The sequence below is a fragment of the Heterodontus francisci genome, chromosome 16 (genome assembly GCF_036365525.1).
Source record: "Heterodontus francisci isolate sHetFra1 chromosome 16, sHetFra1.hap1, whole genome shotgun sequence".
In the NCBI taxonomy this organism is placed as follows: Eukaryota; Metazoa; Chordata; class Chondrichthyes; order Heterodontiformes; family Heterodontidae; genus Heterodontus; species Heterodontus francisci.
In genome coordinates this window covers 41,897,108-41,917,103 of record NC_090386.1, presented here as the reverse complement: position 1 = coordinate 41,917,103, position 19,996 = coordinate 41,897,108, and the positions used below count along the sequence as shown (strand labels likewise).

Genomic DNA, 19,996 nt, shown 5'->3' with positions numbered 1-19,996 from the left:
GGGGTTGTTCATTATGGGATTAGAATTGTTGGGCAAAGATAAGGTTGAAGTAATATGGGGCTGCAGTTATTAGTTGTGAGACCTTTAAAATAGTTAGAAACTGGATTAGGGTTTGGAATCCTAGATGAAGATGAGGTTTCAGTTGTTAAATGAAAAGTGACTGAGGATGGAACTTTTCCACTAATGTTGAAGATGGATAATTGTTCTACTGCACATTAAAAATAAAGACATCTGGATCATTATTCTGTACTAAGTAAGGTTGTTTAATATCTTTCTGATAAACATACAGTAAAAAGTTGATCTGAACTTGTTTCTACTGAGTCATTAGGTCGATAGATGTTTTAATAGGATACTGAACACGCATCAACATCCAAGTGGATGTAATGAAATCAACATTTTACTTCCAATAAACATTATATATATCAAATAAAGAAAATAGTTCAAAAGCTGGGTTTTCCCCTTTAAATTATAGTTTTAGAGATTTTCTTCTGCCAAAATACTCCCACAAAGAAGCTGGTCATGCACTCATTCTATACAATTTACAAACACTTGACTCTCCACAACAGCTCATTTTATTAAACACAGTGGATACGATCAGCATCAAGAGACAGATCATTCTGTCCACAGTCAGTATCCAGGACTCGTTCGTTTATGGCTTGGACAGTTTGAGGGCTGTTGGAAAAGGATGAGGATTTAGCAACGTGATTTGTGTGAGTCTCCATATCGTTTCCCAGTACCTTGGTATCCTGCATGCGTGCCGCGGCTCCAGATAACAGCATCTCATGACCCTGCTCAGGCTTGACCTTCAGGTAAGCTTTGACCTTGTGATGCCTGGCTTTGCCCTCACTGTAGTCAGTCACTCTGCATTCATAAGTGCCCTCATCTGAAGTTTTTATGCTGGACAACCGCAGTTTGTGAGAGATATTGCTTCCAACTACCTTCACAGCCTAGAAGGAATAGAAAAGACAAACAATGGTTTGATAAAGGATTTAGAAAAGAGAAATTAGTGAGAAATGTCTTCCAGGGTGATACTTGTTACGGTTAACATTCTTAGCTGTCACAGTGCATAACTTGAATGAATACGATTTAATCTTGGTTCAAATAAATCCACACTAGCATTTATTATTTTAGATTTAATGGCAAATGGAATTGCCATTTGGGCATTTCCAATTGAAAGTTTCTATGAAATCAGCATCCCAAAAGTTTCTCTTTCAACTTATTTCAGCATCCTTCACTTATTACCATATTAGTACTTACCCGACAGAATTTTATTTTTTATTTAGAGATACAGCACTGAAACAGGCCCTTCGGCCCACCGACTCTGTGCCGACCAACAACCACCCATTTATACTAATCCAACATTAATCCCATATTCCCTACCACATCCCCACCATTCTCCTACCACCTACCTACACTAGCAGCAATTTACAATGGCCAATTTACCTATCAACCTGCAAGTCTTTGGCTGTGGGAGGAAACCGGAGCACCCAGCAGAAAGCCACACAGTCACAAGGAGAACTTGCAAACTCCGCTCAGGCAGTACCCAGAACTGAACCCGGGTCACTGGAGCTGTGAGGCTGCAGTGCTAACCACTGCGCCACTGTTTTATTTTAAAACAGTAAGTTAGCAAAGCCCACCTCCATAGCTCTTCAATCTGGACACATTAACTGCTGGGGAGGTTTGTATGATTCTGAGAAGGAAGAACTTACATTTAGATTAGAGATACAGCACTGAAACAGGCCCTTCGGCCCACTGAGTCTGTGCCGAACATCAACCACCCATTTATACTAATCCTACACTAATCCCATATTCCTACCAAACATCCCCACCTGTTCCTATATTTCCCTAACACCTACCTATACTAGTGACAATTTATAATGGCCAATTTACCTATCAACCTGCAAGTCTTTTGGCTTGTGGGAGGAAACCGGAGCACCCAGAGGAAACCCACACAGACACAGGGAGAACTTGCAAACTCCACACAGGCAGTACCCGGAATCGAACCCGGGTCCCTGGAGCTGTGAGGCTGCGGTGCTGACCACTGCGCCACTATGCCGCCCTAGTAGTGTAGTCTCTTATCACTTGTCTGAGAATCATTCAAAACTGTAACTACTGTTATGTGGGTAAGTGTTCAATTCTGTGGCAGTTCAAACTCCTTACAGAGTGGACCTTGAAAATGATGTCTGATTATTAGCATACAGGCACAGCATGTTTCTACACAATTTCTTTGTGTGCTATTTTAATGAAGGTACTCATTTAGTTTAAATGTGATAATACTCCCATTAAATTGCAAAGAAATTTCATACAAATACGTTGGAGGATTTACATGCTGATATTCACAAGGCATAATTTTTAACTTTGATTATAGCCTTCGTGAAAACTATGAAAAATAATTTTCACTGCCAGATAAAAGCAATGGTAAGTTGACCACAATACATCACTAATCATGTTACTATGCCCTCTTCTGCATACAGAAAAATGAAATGAGAACATGATATGTGCACCATCATGCCCACTCCTCCCACAAACATTACACAATATAACCCATCATGAATTCTACTCTACCCACTTAGTCTCCTTTGTGTAAGTATTTTGATTTTGTACTCCAGAGACTTGAGCACAAAATATCAGCTGGCACTTTAGTGCAGTACTGAGGGAGTGCTGTACTGCTGGAAGTGCCATCTTTTGGACAAGACATTAAACTGAGGCCCCGACTACCCTCCCAGGTGGATGTAAAAGGTCCCAAGGCCCTATTTCAAAGAAAAGCAAGGGAATTGTTCCCTGGTGTTCTAGCCAATATTTGTCCCTCACCTAACACTACTAAAAAGTTTATCTGATTGTATCCGAAGGCACGGGAGTGTCGGCCATCGGCACAAAGATCGCACTGGGACAGACGGTGGGAGTGTAAGGGTAATTAATTCATTGATTTAAATTTATTTAAATATGTTAATGACGGTTTCGTCACCGAGCGGCAGGGGGCCGCCACGAGGCCTTGCCACCACTGGCAATATCGAGCCAGGCCCTCACGATGTTGGGCTGAGTGGCAGCCCTCTCTCGGAGGTATTTTCCAGCCTCCCCCCCACAACTACAACCCCTGACATTGGGGCTTCTGTAAAATTCAGCCCAATATTCTGCAAGGTGAAACTGATCACTGAAACCAAGTGCCTTAACCATATTTGACGATATTTCAGCTTCTGTCAAGGTCACTACAAGGAGCCTTCCAATATCTGATTTGTGCCTTAACATTTATAGGCAAGAATGCCTTTAAAATATTCCCTCTATCCACATAATTTTGATAAAGCTCTGACCTCAAGCAGGCACCGCAGTTCAGAGGTAATAAAAAATATAATGAGCCGAGTAAACAAATCAATGTGAACTTACCCCAAACTCATTAGCTTCTCAGCTAAATCAATTTAAATGCATTGTCTGTCACCAGTAAAATTAATTCACTGCGTTCAACCTCTGCTAGGAGAGGTATTAAATCTAAGCTCTTAAGGTGGTATATGCTGTGAAGTGATCAGGGATTTTGGGAATCGTGCCTGTTGATAGTGAGGTAACTAGTTTCATGTCGCCTTTTTTATTATCTATCAACCCACGATGTACAACACTTAGTGTGTAGGAGGATTAAAGGACAATGAAAAGCAAGAAAGGATCTTTACAGCATTTCTACTGTCAAGAGATGGTGTGGTAAAATGAAATAAATGTTTCCTTTCATAAAGTTTGAGTATAATTATCCAAAATTCCTGAAAAGTTATGGGTAGCTTTATCAATATTACATATTTGCAACCTGTTTTAGTTATAGAGGCATAGAATTATATAGCACAAAAACAGGCCCTTCGGCCCATCGTGTCCATGCCAGCCATCAAGCACCTATATTCTAATCCCATTTTCCAGCACTTGGCCCAGAGCTTTGTTTGCTATGACCTTTAAAACTAAGATTTCACATTGGGGATATTGGATTAGGTTCATCTTAATATTAACCTCAACTTCAGTCTCTGGTCAGCTTCCAGACATGCATGCAAGTTGTTAATTTTGCATTAGAACATAGCCCTTCTTGTAGGAAATCTCCATTTGTCAGAAAATATTAGCATCGAAGCAGGTTTGTCAGTGTCAGTCAAAACAGCGGTTGAGCTTATCTACGAACCTTAAAGTGGATAGAAACCTTGTAACCTAGGTTTTGCAAGTTAAGCATGTGCAGCCATTGCTGTTATCATTAATATTCCTGGGGTAAGTAGCTAGAAGTATTCAGTATGAGTTCTAAATATTGAGGTTTTTGCATATATTTTTATATCTGAGGGGAATCAATAGCCTGGGATTTGCAGACATCTGAATCAAAACACAACTGCATTTGCACATTGTATACACATTTTGGGACACAAACACACAATGATAGTCCTGATGTGCCTAGCTCTGGTCTCCATATTACAAAAAGGATATAGAGATATTGAACAAGGTGCAAGAATGATTTACAAGAGTCTTACCAGGGCTGAGAGGTTACAACTATCATGAAAGATTGAACAGGCTGGAGCTCTTTACTTTAGAAAAGAGAAGGCTGAGAGGTAACCTAATAGAGATTTCTGAAATTATGAAGAAGTGGAATTTTACGCACCACCCCCCACCAAAGAGCAGGAAGGTGGCAGAGCGGAGTGCAAAATGGAGCGGGAGACTCAGAGGGCCTTCCCAACCCACCTCCACTTTACGCAGGGCGGCGGTGGTGAGAAACGGCCCACTCGCCCCAATCCAATCAAGGCCCAGGCGCGAGAGAAGCCGCCTGACAAAAGCAGGCGGCTCTCTGATGGCCTGGAGGAGGGGGGGGACCCTCAAGATCGGGCACCCTGTGCCCAACGGAGGGCTGCCCCCGCTGCCCCAACAACCCCCAACACGACCCCCGTCCCCCCAGTCAACCACCCTTGCCTCGCCAGGGCCCGACCGATCACCCCCAGCGAGGCACCAAAAACTTACCTTCATTCTCCAGGCTCCCCGACATCTTCACAAAGCTGGGCTGCAGTCCCAGCAGTGGCCACCGCTCCCGGTGGTGCTGCTGGGACCAAGAGCTGCCGAGACTAAGAACTGCTGACCCTCTGATTGGCCGGCAGCTCCATTAGGCAGGACTTCCTGCCTCAAGTGGGTGGAAGTCCTGCCTCAGAACAATTAAAGGCCGGGGAACTGCAAAATGAAGGTCGGATCCCCAGGCCAGGTGGAAGTGGGTTCGCCACCGACTTTTCAATCATAGAGTCATAGAGTTATACAGCACAGAAACAGGTCCTTCAGCCCATCATGTCCGTGCCGGCCGTCAAGCACCTATCTGTTCTAATCCCACTGTCCAGCACTTGGCACGTAGCCTTGTATGCTATGGCGTTTCAAGTGCTCAGCTAAATACTTCTTAAATGTTGTGAGGGTTCCTGCCTCTACCACCCCTTCAGGCAGTGTGTTCCAGATTCCAACCACCCTCTGGGTGAAAATATTTTTCCTCAACTCCCCTCTAAAGCTCCTGCCCCTTACATTAAATCTACGCCCCCTGGTTACTTCCTATCTACCCTATCTATGCCCCTCATAATTTTGTATACCTCAATCAGATCCCCCCTCAGCCTTCTCTGCTCTAAGGAAAACAACCGCAGCCTATCCAGTCTCTCTTCATAGTTGAAATGCTTCAGCCCAGGCAACATCCTGGTGAATCTCCTCTGCACCCTCTCCAGTGCACTCGCATCCTTCCTATAGTGTGGTGATCAGAACTGTACACAGTACTCCAGCTTTGGCCTAACTAGCGTTTTATACAGCTCCATCATAACCTCCCTGCTCTTATATTCTATGCCTGGCTAATAAAGGCAAGTATCCCATAAGCCTTCCTAACCACCTTGTCTACCTGTGCTGCTGCCTTCAGTGATCTATGAACAAGTACACCACGGTCCCTCTGACTTTCTGTACTTCCCAGGGTCCTACCATCCATTGCGTATTCCCTTGCCTTGTTAGTCCTCCCAAAATGCATCACCTCACACTTCTCAGGATTAAATTCCATTTTCTGCTGCTCTGCCCATTTTACCAGCCCATCTATATCGTCCTGTAATCTAAGGCTTTCCTCCTCACTATTTACGACACCGCCAATTTTCATGTCATCCGGACCAGTCGGTGGGCTCCCGTCTGCCGAGGGACAAATCCCGGCCAAGGAGTTTGATAGGGTAGACATAGAGAAGGTGTTTCCATTTGTGGAGGAATCTGAAACTGGGGATGAATTCAGGAGAAACATCATTACCCAGAGAATGGTTAGAATGTGGAACTTGCTACCTCAAGGAGTAGTTGAGGCAGAGTATAGATGCATTTAAGGGGAAGCTGGATAAGTACATGAGGGAGAACGGAATCAAAGGATATGCTAATAGGGTTAGATTAAGTAGGGAGGCAGGAGGCTTGTGTGGGGCATAAACACCGGCATAGATCAGTTGGATCGAATGGACATCTCGTGTGTTGTAAATTCTATATAATGTTGTGATATACTATGTTTTAACACACAATATTTAATTGGCCATTATCTTCCACTTTGGCAGAGTGAGATGGGAGCTGTGGCATCACAGTCATCATCACATGTTAGGACGACGCCCAACAGGATTCCAGCTCCAACTGCCTGCTTCAATGAGTGGGTAAATTCACATAATGAGGCTGAATGACTCTGGGGCCAGCTGAAAAGAGGGCCATTGATTTTGTTGCCCCTAACATTTAAAATTCATGAGGCCAGGGAATCGAGTCAATCACCATATAATTGATTCAACTCTCCAATAGGGCCTTTAAAATTGAAATCTCTCCTCTGACTGGCCATAGCTCCATCAATGCACTACAGTTCCCAGTGACCAGCAGTGTTAGGGCACAAGTAGCAGTAAATGTGCTGGACAGTACATTCCTTTTCATTTGCATGCCCTTGGGATATGCCCCCCCTCCCCCCATGGTAGGGCCTGTGTATTCCACAGCTCCATCACTTTGGGATGTGACAGGCAAGCACAGGCCTGATGTGCTGGAGTTATGCCAGGGTGCCAGCTTGATGCCAGCAAAAAGTTCAGATCTATAAAAATTCAAGGACTGAGGGAGTTTTTACACTAGCGTTTACACTACTGACAAAATCCTGGTATCTCTCCAAGACAACTGGTAGACCAGTATAAAGTTCCTATCATAAATGTCTCAATTTTAAATTCTCATCCTTGCTTTGAAATCCCTCCATGAGCTCTTCCCTCCCTATCTCTAACCTCCACCAATCCTGAAACCTTCCGAGAACTCTGCATTCATCCAATCTGCTCGCTTTTACATGCCCAATTTCCTTTGCTCTGTCATTGGCAGCCGTGACTTCAGCTGCCTGAGCCCTAATCTCTGGAATTCCCTTCCTAAACACTCTCTCTCCTCCTTCACGATACTCCTCAAAACCTTCAACTGTTATATCTCCTTACGTGGCTCTGTGTCGAATTTTATCCAATAATGCTCCTGTGAGGTGCCTTGGGACATTTTAATATGTTAAAAGTGCTGCATAAATGCAAGTTGCTGTTGTTATATTAAATGTGCTCTGCAGATAGCACCTGTTGCCCATTCTCTGTGTAATACATCTGTGTGATGATACTTTTCAATGGGATTGAACCTTGATCTGAATAATTACCACTAAGCCTGTGTACTTCAGGAGTTGTGATGTAGCATCACAGTATATGTTAATGGCCTTCTACTAACTGGATGTGATATGATGTGAAAATGAGTTGCATAATAAAGGTAAATCCACAGTGAACAGAATTAAAGAATGATTTGTAATTCATAAGCTTCTAATTAAGTCTTTCACATTTCAATTGATTAAAAGGAAATAATATTACTATCACCAATTTATTTGATTTCTTGCATCTTTCACACTTTATAATCATTTAGGCCAGAAAATGTACCATGGTGTATTGTATTGACCATTTCATTAATACCATAAAGAGTTCAGAAATGTCTTGTGAAAAATTAATTACAGAGGCATGCTTTTCTCATTTTGCTTTCTCAGTAAGTACAGTGTCAACGTTTTAATTCTGAAGCTGGCATTAATTTTAAAATTACACACCTACTTCTTTGGAAGATTTCCAATTATCCTTCTTCTTAATTTGTGGAATTCTAAGACAGATTTGATACCAGAATAAACCCTTCCAAAACATTTGCTTCTTGACAACCTGTGTGAGATTTCATAAATCCAGTTCTCATCACAGATATGGCAGAATCCAACAATTCTTTACAGTGTAGTGTGGAGGTGATGCACAGATTGACCACTAGAGGGTAGTAAGGTATCACCGATCATAACCAGTCGTCCTGACAATACATTAAGGTTTATTTTATTGCAGGTCAATCAGCTTCACATCAGTGGTAGGGAAATTATTGGAAACCACTATCAAAGACAAAATAAACTTTCATTTGGAAAGGCATGGGTTAATCAAAGAACACCAGCATGGATTTGTTAAAGACAAATCATGTCTGATTAATCTTCTCTGTTACCTCAAAGAATGCAATCAATATAATGCAGCAAAATGTTGTAGATATGGACTTTCGGAAGGCACTCGATTCAGTGCCACCCAGGAGGCTAGTTAAGGAAGATGGAAACCCATGAAATTGAGGGAAAAGTGGTGGTATGAATATGGAATTGGCAGAGGGTGGTGATGGATGTTTTTCTGATGGGGAGATGGTTTGCAGTGGTGTTTCCCAAGGGTCAGTTTTGGGTCTGTTACTCACAATGTTTACAAACAACCTAGACTTGAGTATGGGCAGCAGAATTATAAAGTTTGCAGATGATACGAAACTTGGCGAAGTAGTAGATAGTGATGGGGATAGCTACAGACTTCAGGATGATGTAGACAGGATGGTAAAATAGGCAGAAGCACAGCAAATGGAGTTCAATGCAGAGAAGTGTGAAGTGATGCACTTTGGGAGGACTAATATGGAAAAGCAGTAAACTATAAATAGCATAATTTTGAAAAGTGTAGACAAGCAGAGAAACCTTGGTGTCTATATACACTATTCCTTAAAGGTAGCAGGGCAAAATGACCAGGTGGTTAAAATAAAACACGTGTTACTCAAGTTTATAGATAGAGACATAGAATATAAAAGCAAAATACCATGTTAGAGCTTTATAACTCACTAGTTAGGCCTCAGTTAGAGCACTGTAAACAATGATGGGCACCACACTTTAGGAAAGATGTAAAGGCCTTAGGAAAGATACAGAGAAGGTTTACAAAGATGATACCGTGGATGAAGGACTTCAGTTATGAGGACAGATTGGAAAAGAGGAACAGAAAGGTTAAGAGGGACCTAATAGAGGTTTTCAAGATGATGTATTCCTTCTATTGACTGGGTCAATAATCAGAGGCCATAGATTTAAAATCATAGGCAAAAGATCTTAGAGGGGTGATGAGTGACAATGTTGAAAATGTTGGTCCCTTTAATTAACCAGGACTTATTTCAGAGATATTAAGAGATCAGGTGATGCTCATTGCAGCTTATACTTAAGGGCTGGGTTTCCCCCCCCCCCCCCCCCCCCCCCCCCATTCAGGGGAATTACTTCTGGGCAGGGAGTCAGTCCAGAAGAGAAGAGTGGAAACTGGAATGTGTACTGGACTGTGGATGGAGAATAAAACAGTTGTGGATCACAGACTGTCTCCTGATTTTGATGAATGGCTATCTGCCAATTGATCAAAGAGAATTTTTCTGCTCAAAACTTAGTTGGATTGGAAATCCTGTACTTGAAAAAGTGGTGGGAATTGATTCCATATATAATCTTAAAAGGGATTTGGACAAGTATTTAAGGATGAGGAACTCATAGCATTTTGGACCCAAAAAAACAGGGATGTGGGACTAAACACTGCTGCTCTTTCAAAGACCTAGCACAGGCATAACTGGCTGAATGGCCTCGTTCTGTGCTGTAAGTTTCTATGACTCAGATCTACAAACTTTCCCAGTGTGTGTTTTTTCCTTTGAAGAACAATCCCTGAGTTAAATTGATCAGCATCCCCTTGTTGGCTTGTATTTCTAAACCCCAAAAAATGCTTCAGTGTTTCAGAAGGTATCTGATTTATTCTGTAATGCTATTCCTGCTGTAACAAGGCTTCTATTCTCATTTATCGTGCAGAGCTCCGGTATCCATAAGATACTGCATAATGATGTGTTTAGATAAGTGGCTATGCATTATTCCTGGATGTTCAATGAAATGGAAAGCAGCATTAATTCTCCCTGCTGACAAGGGCAGAGGTTCAGGATAAAAGCAACAAGGGATTTAAACACAAGTTGAAATGGATCACTGTGGGACGAGGGAATTCTGAAGACCTTACGTCTTGCTGTTCATGTCATCACTCACATTGGGGGGGGGGGGGGGGGTTGGTTTTTGTGTCATGCTGTGGCAAAAGCAAGCCTGTGATTAAGCTCCCAGCAGCGCGAGTGTCTGGGGCAATGTCAGACAGGCTTCGCTGTGTTCTGAGACTTGCCTAGCGACATAGCAGGAACAGGGAAGCTGGTAGTTTGAGTCAGCCTTGGCAGACCACAGCAGCTTGTACCCGCAGAGAGACAGGAGCCCCTGACACCACCTACTAGCTAGAATGGGAAGCTCAATTAACTTTCACTGATATTGAAGAAACACGGGGCTTTGAAAGTGTAAAAATCTATTTGCATCAAAGCATCTTCAAAAAGGTAATAACTGCACACACTGTGATTAAAACTGATTTTCGCCTCAATGCACGGAGTCTATTTCTTGCATATACAATGACATACCATTATGCTAATGGTTCTCTCTCCCTGCAGCAGCTGCAGTCTGCAGCACTTGTATCCCCACAGGAACACTGCCAGCTGCAGCTACTGCAGGCAGTGAAGTCTCTCTCTTCTGTTGTGAAGCTCACCCTGGATTAATGCCTTGCTGGCTTCTACTGGCTCACTGGGGTCAGGGTGGGGTGGAAATGAGGGGTCATGTGACCCCGGTCAGTATTTGACAGCGAGTGGCCATCATAGGTAGGCAGCACTGAGCAAAAAGGGGGGCACTTTTCCCTACACGGGGAGGGAAAGTGGAAGGTGAGTCACTCTGGGTCATTGACACATCAGGGTCTAGTTGTTGCTTACAGAAAGATAACAGCAAAGGACACTCCATCGCCTTCTTAACTAGGAGCAAGGTGTAGTACAGAGGAGTTGAAAGGGGGTGGGGGGGGGGGGGTTTGTGGGGAGACTTGTTTTAGAAGGAAAAGAAAGCTATTCAAGTTTTCAGCTGTTAAAATTTTCCCTCGAGTTTCCTGTTGAAATTAGAATGAATCTAACAGCAGGTTTTAGACTGGAGTGATGCCAAACACAAATGCAAATCTGATATGGATTCGCCCACCACTCACTTCCCCAGGGTTTGGCAATTCTATCAGTCAATCATTAATTTCAACCCACAGAATAGAGACTGTGAAATTAACTCATGATAGCCGACAATGGAGGTCAAATGTCCACTTTTCATTTTCCAGACAAGATACACATCAGGAGTTAGGAATCCATTGTGGTTTTTCACACAAATCATGAAGCCTGTTATCAGCTGGCCTGATAGTCAATTTGTTTGATGTTTATGACTGGCAGTTACTGTCCAAGGCACATCTCTACCTTCTGATCTTTAGGATTGGGCAAGGGTAGAGAGAGACCAAGGCCATATAGTTCATGTTTCACTTTTCACCTGGATTATTTTCCTGAACTGTAATAAACTATTCAGTGTCATTCTGACATTTATGATGTGACACTTAAATTTGAATGAAAATATTGATTTTAGCAGTCACAGTTTGGACATTAGTAGATCTGTGATTGGTACCAATGATCACCAGGAAGAGAATGGAGGTGTCCATCCCACTTTTCCTTTGAAGGGGTGTGATCATAGACAATAGTGAGAGGCACGCCGGGCCTTTCCTCAACTGCAAGAGTGGGCCATTCCAAAATCGCTGCCCTCTACTCCTGCCACACATATTGCTAGTAGGTACTTGCACTTGTTCAGGATTAGGCAGTCTTTTTAGCTCCTTCCTGCCATGCCGAGGAATCCAACTCCATGAAGTGCACCATCTCATGGCCAAGGCAAGAGTAAGCAAAATGAACTCATTGGAATGAATCAAGTTGGAATACATTTCCTACTTAGTTGTTTAATATTTGGGCCTTAAATGGGAGGCCACAGCCATAGTAGTTGTTTCATCACCTGTAACACCTGGCCTCAATGGAAACCAGGGACGGAGGACAATTATTGTGCAGTATACGAGGTGAGTCAGATGTATATTTAATCTTTTACAGATGGCTGCAAATGAAACCGATCCTAAAGATCTTCACTGGACTGTTCTATTTCCTCCTTAACATGTAAGTAAACACCTGTAGGCTATGTGCTTTATTGGAGATGCAACTAGACACTATAGCAGATATGAACTGATGATGGAAAGTTACTGCAACTCACGCTTATTTTTGTTGCATCCTTCCTGGACTCCTCATGAGTAGAAGGTTTCATCTGGTAAAAGAAAAAGACAGATGATATGCAAGAGAGAAAAGAGGGAGAGAGAAAATACAAGTATTTTCAATAAAAGCCTCTATCCCAAATACGAGAGAAGCAATCTCAGACATTCTCATTCAACAGTATGACAGTTCTTCTTCATCAGGATGAAGCCAGTCATGTAATTTTATTATGTATTCAAAGTAATGCATGTGGCTTTATTCTTTTTCATATTCTGCATGCTAAATAAAGGAGAATAGACAGTTTGTCGCATGATACAGGTAGTGACACATCAGGGCACTGAGATAAAAGTGTCAGAGAAAAGCTCACGTGGTTTATTAAATGCCATCACAACCTAAAAGCTGCACACTTGCGGTCTGCCCCATGTACCAAGGATGATAATCCAGGCCTATAATAATAATAATGACCTCAAACTTCAAGGGCGCTGACCTTGTCTACCATGTTAGAGATAAGAGCAAAGACCAGCTTCACCAAGGAATTGGCACTGTCACGGAACTTTTCACAATGTGGCACATTTCTTCCCAAGTGATAGCCTCCTTGATTGCTCCTTAAGTGCAGGAGAAATTCTGATACCAGTGCTTTTACTGCATGTGACCTACTTGCAAGAAAATGCTTTATTTCAAACAACTCATTAATTATGGAGAAGACCCTTGGATTTAACAACATACAAAAACAATAAGGCCTTGAAATTACACTGAGCAAATGTTCCTGATGTGTTATAACAGGCATAGATAGAGCAGGATCTTGGGGGTTTTCAAAATGTCAGTGAAACTGTGAGCAGAGTTGTAAGAAAAGTTAAAAGGAGCTGAGGCATGAAAAAAAGTAATAAAACTTGGAAGCATGTAATTTCTAGCTTCCTGAATATTTTATCCAGTGACAAACTCTGCTGAAAATAGGCTGCTAATGATCGTACTAAATCAGTTCAGATAAAAGACCCTTTGGTCTGTTTGGCATCATCCTTCCTGAATGCCAAGCTTACTGTCTTTACCATTATAGCATCAAGCTGTTTCTTAGATCATTTCTGTGTCCTAACCTTAGTCACCTGTTCTAGCAACCATTTCCGACCATTGATCATCTCCTTTGTAAACTTATCACTCCAGGCATTCCTAAGCTTTCCTTTCACAGTCCTAAAGCTCTTCTCCTGCTATCCTGGTGTATCAGAAAGCATTGCTCAACGTTTACAACATTACTACACTTGAAAAAGTACTTCACTGGTTGCAATGCGCTTTGGGACTTCGTGTGGTCATGAAAGGCATTATATCATTGCAAGTCTTTAACTCATTAATATCGATGAAGTACTCTGCAGCATTCCTTCCATATTTGTTCAATTGTTCCTCAAAACTCCTGCCTACTTTGACATTGAGGACTGGCCCTGTTGCTCTCCTCTGCACTGCTTCTGAGCTTGGATGCCCTGTTTCTGCTGCGGTGACGACAACTGTCCACAGTAGTTCAAATAGTCCAAAATTAATGGACGGAGGATTGTGAGCAGCTTGCCCTTGAATTTGTGATGGGCATTGCTGCCTCACAAAACTCTCATAATTGAGCACTGAGAGGACTATCTGACAAGGTGAGAGGCGAAACAACTAACAGCACCAGATCTTTTATAAATTCCCCCTTGGCACTTTCCATGCCATCCAAAGAATTCATGATCCTTCCACTTTACCTTTCTTTTTCAGTACCATATATTTGCCATTGATTGTCCCAGCTAGACACCCTGGCAAGCTCTTTTTCTAACAGATTGGCGGCCTCCTCTGAGTTTCGCGGTCCTTGATTCCATTCCTAAATTGCTGACAAACCAACCTCCCTTTCTAGCCCCACGTTAGCTGACATTGTAAATAGTTGCCTCTCCTCTGGTACTGTCACTCTGGCTTTCAAAATCAGCATTATCACCCCACTCCTTTCAAAAAATCCACCCTCAACCACTCTGTCCTTGAAAATTTCCACTCATCCCTAACCTCCATTTTCTATCCATGCCCTTGAATGTGTTGTCAATTACCAATCCATGAACATTTTTCTTGAAACTCCACGCTCGAATCTCTCCAATGAGGTTTCCTCCCCTGCCACAGGCACTAAAATGACCCTAACGCTGCAAATGACACCACTGTGCCTGTGACCATGGTCAACTATCCATTCATCATGGTTCTCAAGCTTTTACTTCACAAGTGAAATTATAAAATGCTTCGAAGGGTATCCTATTGAATTGAGCAGGTTAGACTACAGTTTGAGATTCTACTGAGAATGAGCTACCAGACCCAAAATATACTGCTAGCTCTTCCTTGTAATCTCATCAGTGAATAGGGAGCTGTGCAAATAAATGTACCAAGTGATCGCTGGAGTCCAAATGCAGGTTAAATGTTAATGGAATCAAAGAAGTCTACTCTCAGCTACTACTAGCAAGCTTAAAAGTAAAGTTTACAATTTAAAATTTCATTTTGTAGCAAATCCAGTTGTAATAAATTTTTAAAATGACAGTGAGATTTGTTTCTGAAGTAGTTCATGTAGATAAAATCCAAACAGTAAATAAATAAATTAAATGTTAGCAAGGTCAAACCTGAACTGGTGTGGCCCAAACCCCCCACACTGATCTCACACTGTGCAAAGCAAATTCATTCATGGGTATTAATTTGGGCTGGATTTTCCTGGTTGCATAGCGATCCTGACATCGACCTCAATTCCTGGTCGGGAACCCGGAAGAGGCCATGGCAGCATGTTGCTCGAGATCTTCCCGGAGGCAGCCAACTACGAAGCCACCTCTGGGAGTCCTGTCCAATTAAGGATGGCAGGTGGACCAGTGAAATGGGAGGCCCAATCAGAGGGCCTGCTGGAACGTCCGGCCAGCAGCCTCCCCAGGAGAGGTGGGCCCAGCTGAGGCAGGCAGGAAACCACAAGGGTGCCTCAAAATGGAAGCAGCCTCTACAGTATTGTAAAAAGTTAAAAATCCCACATGGCCATAGCTGTCAGGCCATCAGTGTGGCCTTCGCATCCCAGAGGGTCTGTGCTGAGGTGATGGTGAGGAGGGGTCGGTGACCCTCTCTGGTCTGCTGCCAGGAGGCTGCCTCCAGTTCAATTCCAGGCTCCGGCCTCAGCAGAGGGCCTATCTGCCATCAGGAAGATCCGGTGGTGCCCAATGGTCCCAATAATGCGCCGAATTGGCTCCTCACCACTGCTGGGCAAGTAACCTCTGCTGCACTCAGACCACCTCCACCAAGAACGCTCGGCGGCAGGAACGCGTCAGGTAGCTGACCCAATGTGCTCTTTTCTGATTTTGCTCCCAGTCTCACCTCTTTACTGGCCTCAATGAGACTGGGAAAATTCAGGCCTTTGTGTCAACGTGAAGGCAGAACCACTTCACACTGACACAGAGGGCTACATTTTAATAGCCCATCGCCGTTCTCGGTGGTGAGCTTCAAAAAATGTGCGCCACATGTGCAGGACATACGCTTCGGAGCTGCCTTGATATTTTGCGAGGTGGTTCATTAACATAGAGGGGCAAGCACTTCGTCCCCAGCGCCAGGGTCCAGTGCCATTTTTAAAGGGCTTCAAACCCCGACGGGTCATTTAAATTTTTAAAGGTCCCGATGTGCGTAAAATTTAAATTAAATTGTAATCTCACTTTGGGTCACCTCTCCCATTCTCCAATGAGTACTCAATATATACATTGCCCTATCCCCCCCCAAAACAAACTTTTATTCTGATGCTGAACTTTCCAGCCTGATGTTCATTACCTTTGACCGTCGACCCCTTCTGACCATCCCCTCAGCCAATGGCAGGAGGTTTGCCCGCTCCCCCCTGCCCTGTAAATTTCACTCCTCCCCCTTCCCCACCAGTGTTACGCCATAGATCTCCGAATGGGGACAGGGGGGACAGGGGGGACGGGGGGGGGGGGCGGGGGGGTGGGGGGGTCAATAAAATTCAGCCCAGAATATGTTGTACAAGTCGCCTAACAAGTAGAACCAGACGGTTTCATTTAATTTTTAATATCAAATCATTAAGTTAATAACGTTCGGCTTATCCAATGTTTGCACTTTGAACTACTAGGGAACAAGTCTCAATATCATTTTTAAAATCACAAAGAATCATGGTTCATTTTAACTTTTTTTCTGTTTATTTTAATTTAGGGAAATCTAGTTATTTTGAACGGCAATTAGTGAGGAATTTGTCATGAAAACTGGTTTGGAGTTGTCAGCAACTCCAACAGAATGAGGCAGCCAAATTGTAGAAAATATTTCACAAGCAGATAATGTCACGAGAAAAAAAGTCTATGATGAGAAGAAGCCATTTGGCACATCAATCTAGATCCTTTCACAGTCCATGTATCTCATTCACAAACTTGCCCGCCCACTAACTCAATCCTGTCTTTCCAAGCCACATGTGAATCAAACAGATTTATTAATATCTCTATATACCTCAATAGCATTTCTTGACAGGTTTTGATCCAGTTGCTTTGTAAGTGTGCCTAATTGACCCAGGATTCACTAGTCTCTCTCTTTCTGTCTGTCTCTCTCGCTCTCTGAGGACTAATCCATTATCTTGTGAGGGGAAAAAAACTACTAAATCATGCATGAGGCTTGTGAATTTTGTAATTGTGTACTTGAGTTCACTGTCCAATTGAAATAATCCCCTAAGCAATGTAGTTGTGAGGCAGTTGCACAAATTGTGTGGGTACCTTAAGTACATTTTATATTCCACTTGAAAATGTTCACTTACTTTAACTCAACTCTGTATTTTAATGTTTTTCCATTGCTTTCAACATTTTAATATTTCAAAATGGATACTTGACTGAGGTGAAAGTTGCACCTCTGGACTGTGGTTTATTGGTTGCCTTAGGGGAGTGTCGTGTGGCGTGGGACAGAAATAGTTTCCACTCACATGGAGGCAACGAATGTTGTGTGGGCAGCTGCATTAACCACAACATAAGTAACTTGTTTATTTAACCAACTATATAAACACATTTCATTTTCACAAAAGAAAGAATTGTTATTTACGATGTAATTCCACTCTATGAATTCATAAATATAGAAATTTGTACTGCTGCCAATAGAGACAAAATATGACACAGAATTACACCCCTCACTTGATTTAAGTCCTTACAATAGATTGGCCAAGACAACAAATCACAGTGATAATGGAGCTAGTGGAAATATGATGGCGTGAACAACCTGGTGGTCTAGACAGGTCCAGCCTTCTTGTTGCACTGAATCCAGTCAAATCAACCCAGTTCAATCAGGTTGGAATTCTGAGTTCAGTCACTCCTTCATTTACATCTGATTGGCTCAATTAATGTCAGAATCATGCAATGCAACACTTCTCAAATCTGCTCATTCAAATACTATTTTAATGGCCTTCCCCTTAACTTAACTCCTGAAGGAGATAACTATCTTACATAATTCTTCCAAAGAAACTCACAAGTTCCGTTCTAATCATGTCTAATTACAAAAATTACAAGGTATCAATTTAACATTCTTCCAACTCTCTTGTTGCAGATGATACTCCTTTGCCCCCAAGAGGACTGAAAGTGCTGTGTTCTTAGAATCATAGAATTATATTAGCACAGAAGGAGGTCATTCAGCCCATTGTACCTGTGCTGGCTCTTTGAAGGAACTATCGACTGAGCCCTATTCTCCTGCTCCTTCCCCATAGACCTGTAAAGTTTTCTATTTATGTCTATTTGGTCCCATCATCAGTATATTTCATCAGCTTGAAAGTTCTTTCATGACAATATAGCATTGTTAGATAACCCTCTTTGCTCTTTTATTTGTGGGATGTTAAGTCAATTCTTGGCCTGGCCACTGGGTGGCAATAGAGTCCTTTCTTACAGGTGCAGTCCTCAACACCAATCATGGAGACCCATTCTGTGTGGTTATGAATTGCCCTTTGGGTCAGAGAGGGGTAAAATCCAGAACAAAATGTAACTTAAGAATCAATGTTGTCTAAGTTAACTTATCTTAAATGCAAATTTAGTTTACACATTTAAAAAAAATCTGTGATAAATATTCCAAATTATTTTACAAATATAAGGCAAAATGTTAATATCATCAGGACATCACTACACACTGATGCCTGTGCTTTCTCCATCACCAAAATTGGCTGGCATCAATGATCAGATGTTGGGGATTATTACTGTGTCTTTACTGGACTCTGTGCACTGAGTAATTTTGCTGTACCTGCATTGGCTCCCAGTCTAGAAACGCTACAATTTGAAAGTTCTCGTGTTCATATCCCTCTACAGCCCCCTCCAGCACTACAACCCTCCAAGATTTCTGTGTTCCTCCAACTCTGCCCTCTTCTGCATCTGGCACTCCTTCGCTTTCATCACTGGCGGCCATGCCTTCAGCAATCTAGGCCCCAAGCTCTGGAATTCCTTCCCTAAATTTCTCCACCATTTCACATCTCTGTCCTCATTTTTAAGACCCTCCTTAAAACCTATCTCTTTGACCAAGCTTTAGGTCACCTGGTATCTCATTATGTGTCTCAGTGTCAATTTATGTCTGATTACGCTCCCGTTAAACGCCTTGCTGCATGTTACTATGTTAAAGGTGCTATAATAATGGAAACTGGCATTGTTGTTTATACTTCAAGAAATAACTTTGATACAAGTATGCATGGTCTGAGTACCTGGTGGGAGTTCCATGCTTCTTTGTCAGTCCAGTCCTTGGAGTTTCGGATGTACCACCACTGAATCTCCAGCGAGTAGGATGGGGAACCGCTACCCCGGAAAGCACAGGCCATCTCCACATCCTGCCCAGCTCTGGCTGTGATATCATGAGGGACCTCAGTAAATAGAGCTGTAAAAAAGAAATCAAACTGATGAGAGCTGGCTCTCTTCAGCTCTCTTGTCCTCTTTTTTCCTGAGAAATTACTGTTGCTGTGTAAAGGGATGCTTAGTGCATTCAGATGACATTCTTTCACACAGAAGAACGTCATGCCAATGCTACCAGTTCGCAATATTGACAGCATTAATTTCTAGACTAACATCATACCTCATATTACATGTTTGACCACATTTGCTCGTAGTAAGCAGTTGCACATGGTCAATTTGTTTTCCTTTTCATCAAGTAAGTTAGGAAAATATCATCTCCTGGTTTTGTATATGGCTGCGGTTAAGAACACAACAGTTTTTTTAACTTTGAATTATAGTGAAGGGCAGATTCAATAGCAAAGCACACTCGAACAACAGTTAAACAGATGAAGGTACAAGATTTATGGCTATCAAACTTAGGCTGGTGACAATCCCCTCTCTCTGTTGGCTGTAAGGCAGTAGCGTAGGTGGGGAGGGGTATACGTGGAGTTCAAATACCCTGAAATTTCTATTTGTTTTAAACTCAGACCACTCCACCTTTCAAATGAATGTCCTTTAGCTCAGCTGATAGAAACACAGAAAGAAAGGATGTTTTTCCACCAGTTTCTCGATTCAACCAGTGAAAACTGATTAGTTGGGTTTTGTGTTTCTAAATGTTCATCGAGCTACTGCAGTGAATAGTAACAGTGTCATAGATAGACCAGTTGGACTTA

General features: G+C 42.5%; 1 protein-coding gene across 1 annotated transcript in view; it reads right to left on the bottom strand.

The window, feature by feature from the left end:
* Nucleotides 1-333: 333 nt before the first annotated feature.
* The window catches only part of LOC137378451 (V-set and transmembrane domain-containing protein 2-like protein), an 81,509-nt gene continuing 61,846 nt past the window's right edge, over nt 334-19,996 (bottom strand). The window contains exons 2-4 of the mRNA XM_068048784.1: nt 19,100-19,269; nt 12,431-12,481; nt 334-947 (exon numbers count right to left, since the gene is read on the bottom strand). Of these exons, the coding sequence (XP_067904885.1) occupies nt 576-947; nt 12,431-12,481; nt 19,100-19,269 (593 nt within the window). The 3' untranslated portion in view covers nt 334-575. The remainder of the gene's footprint in view (nt 948-12,430; nt 12,482-19,099; nt 19,270-19,996) is intronic.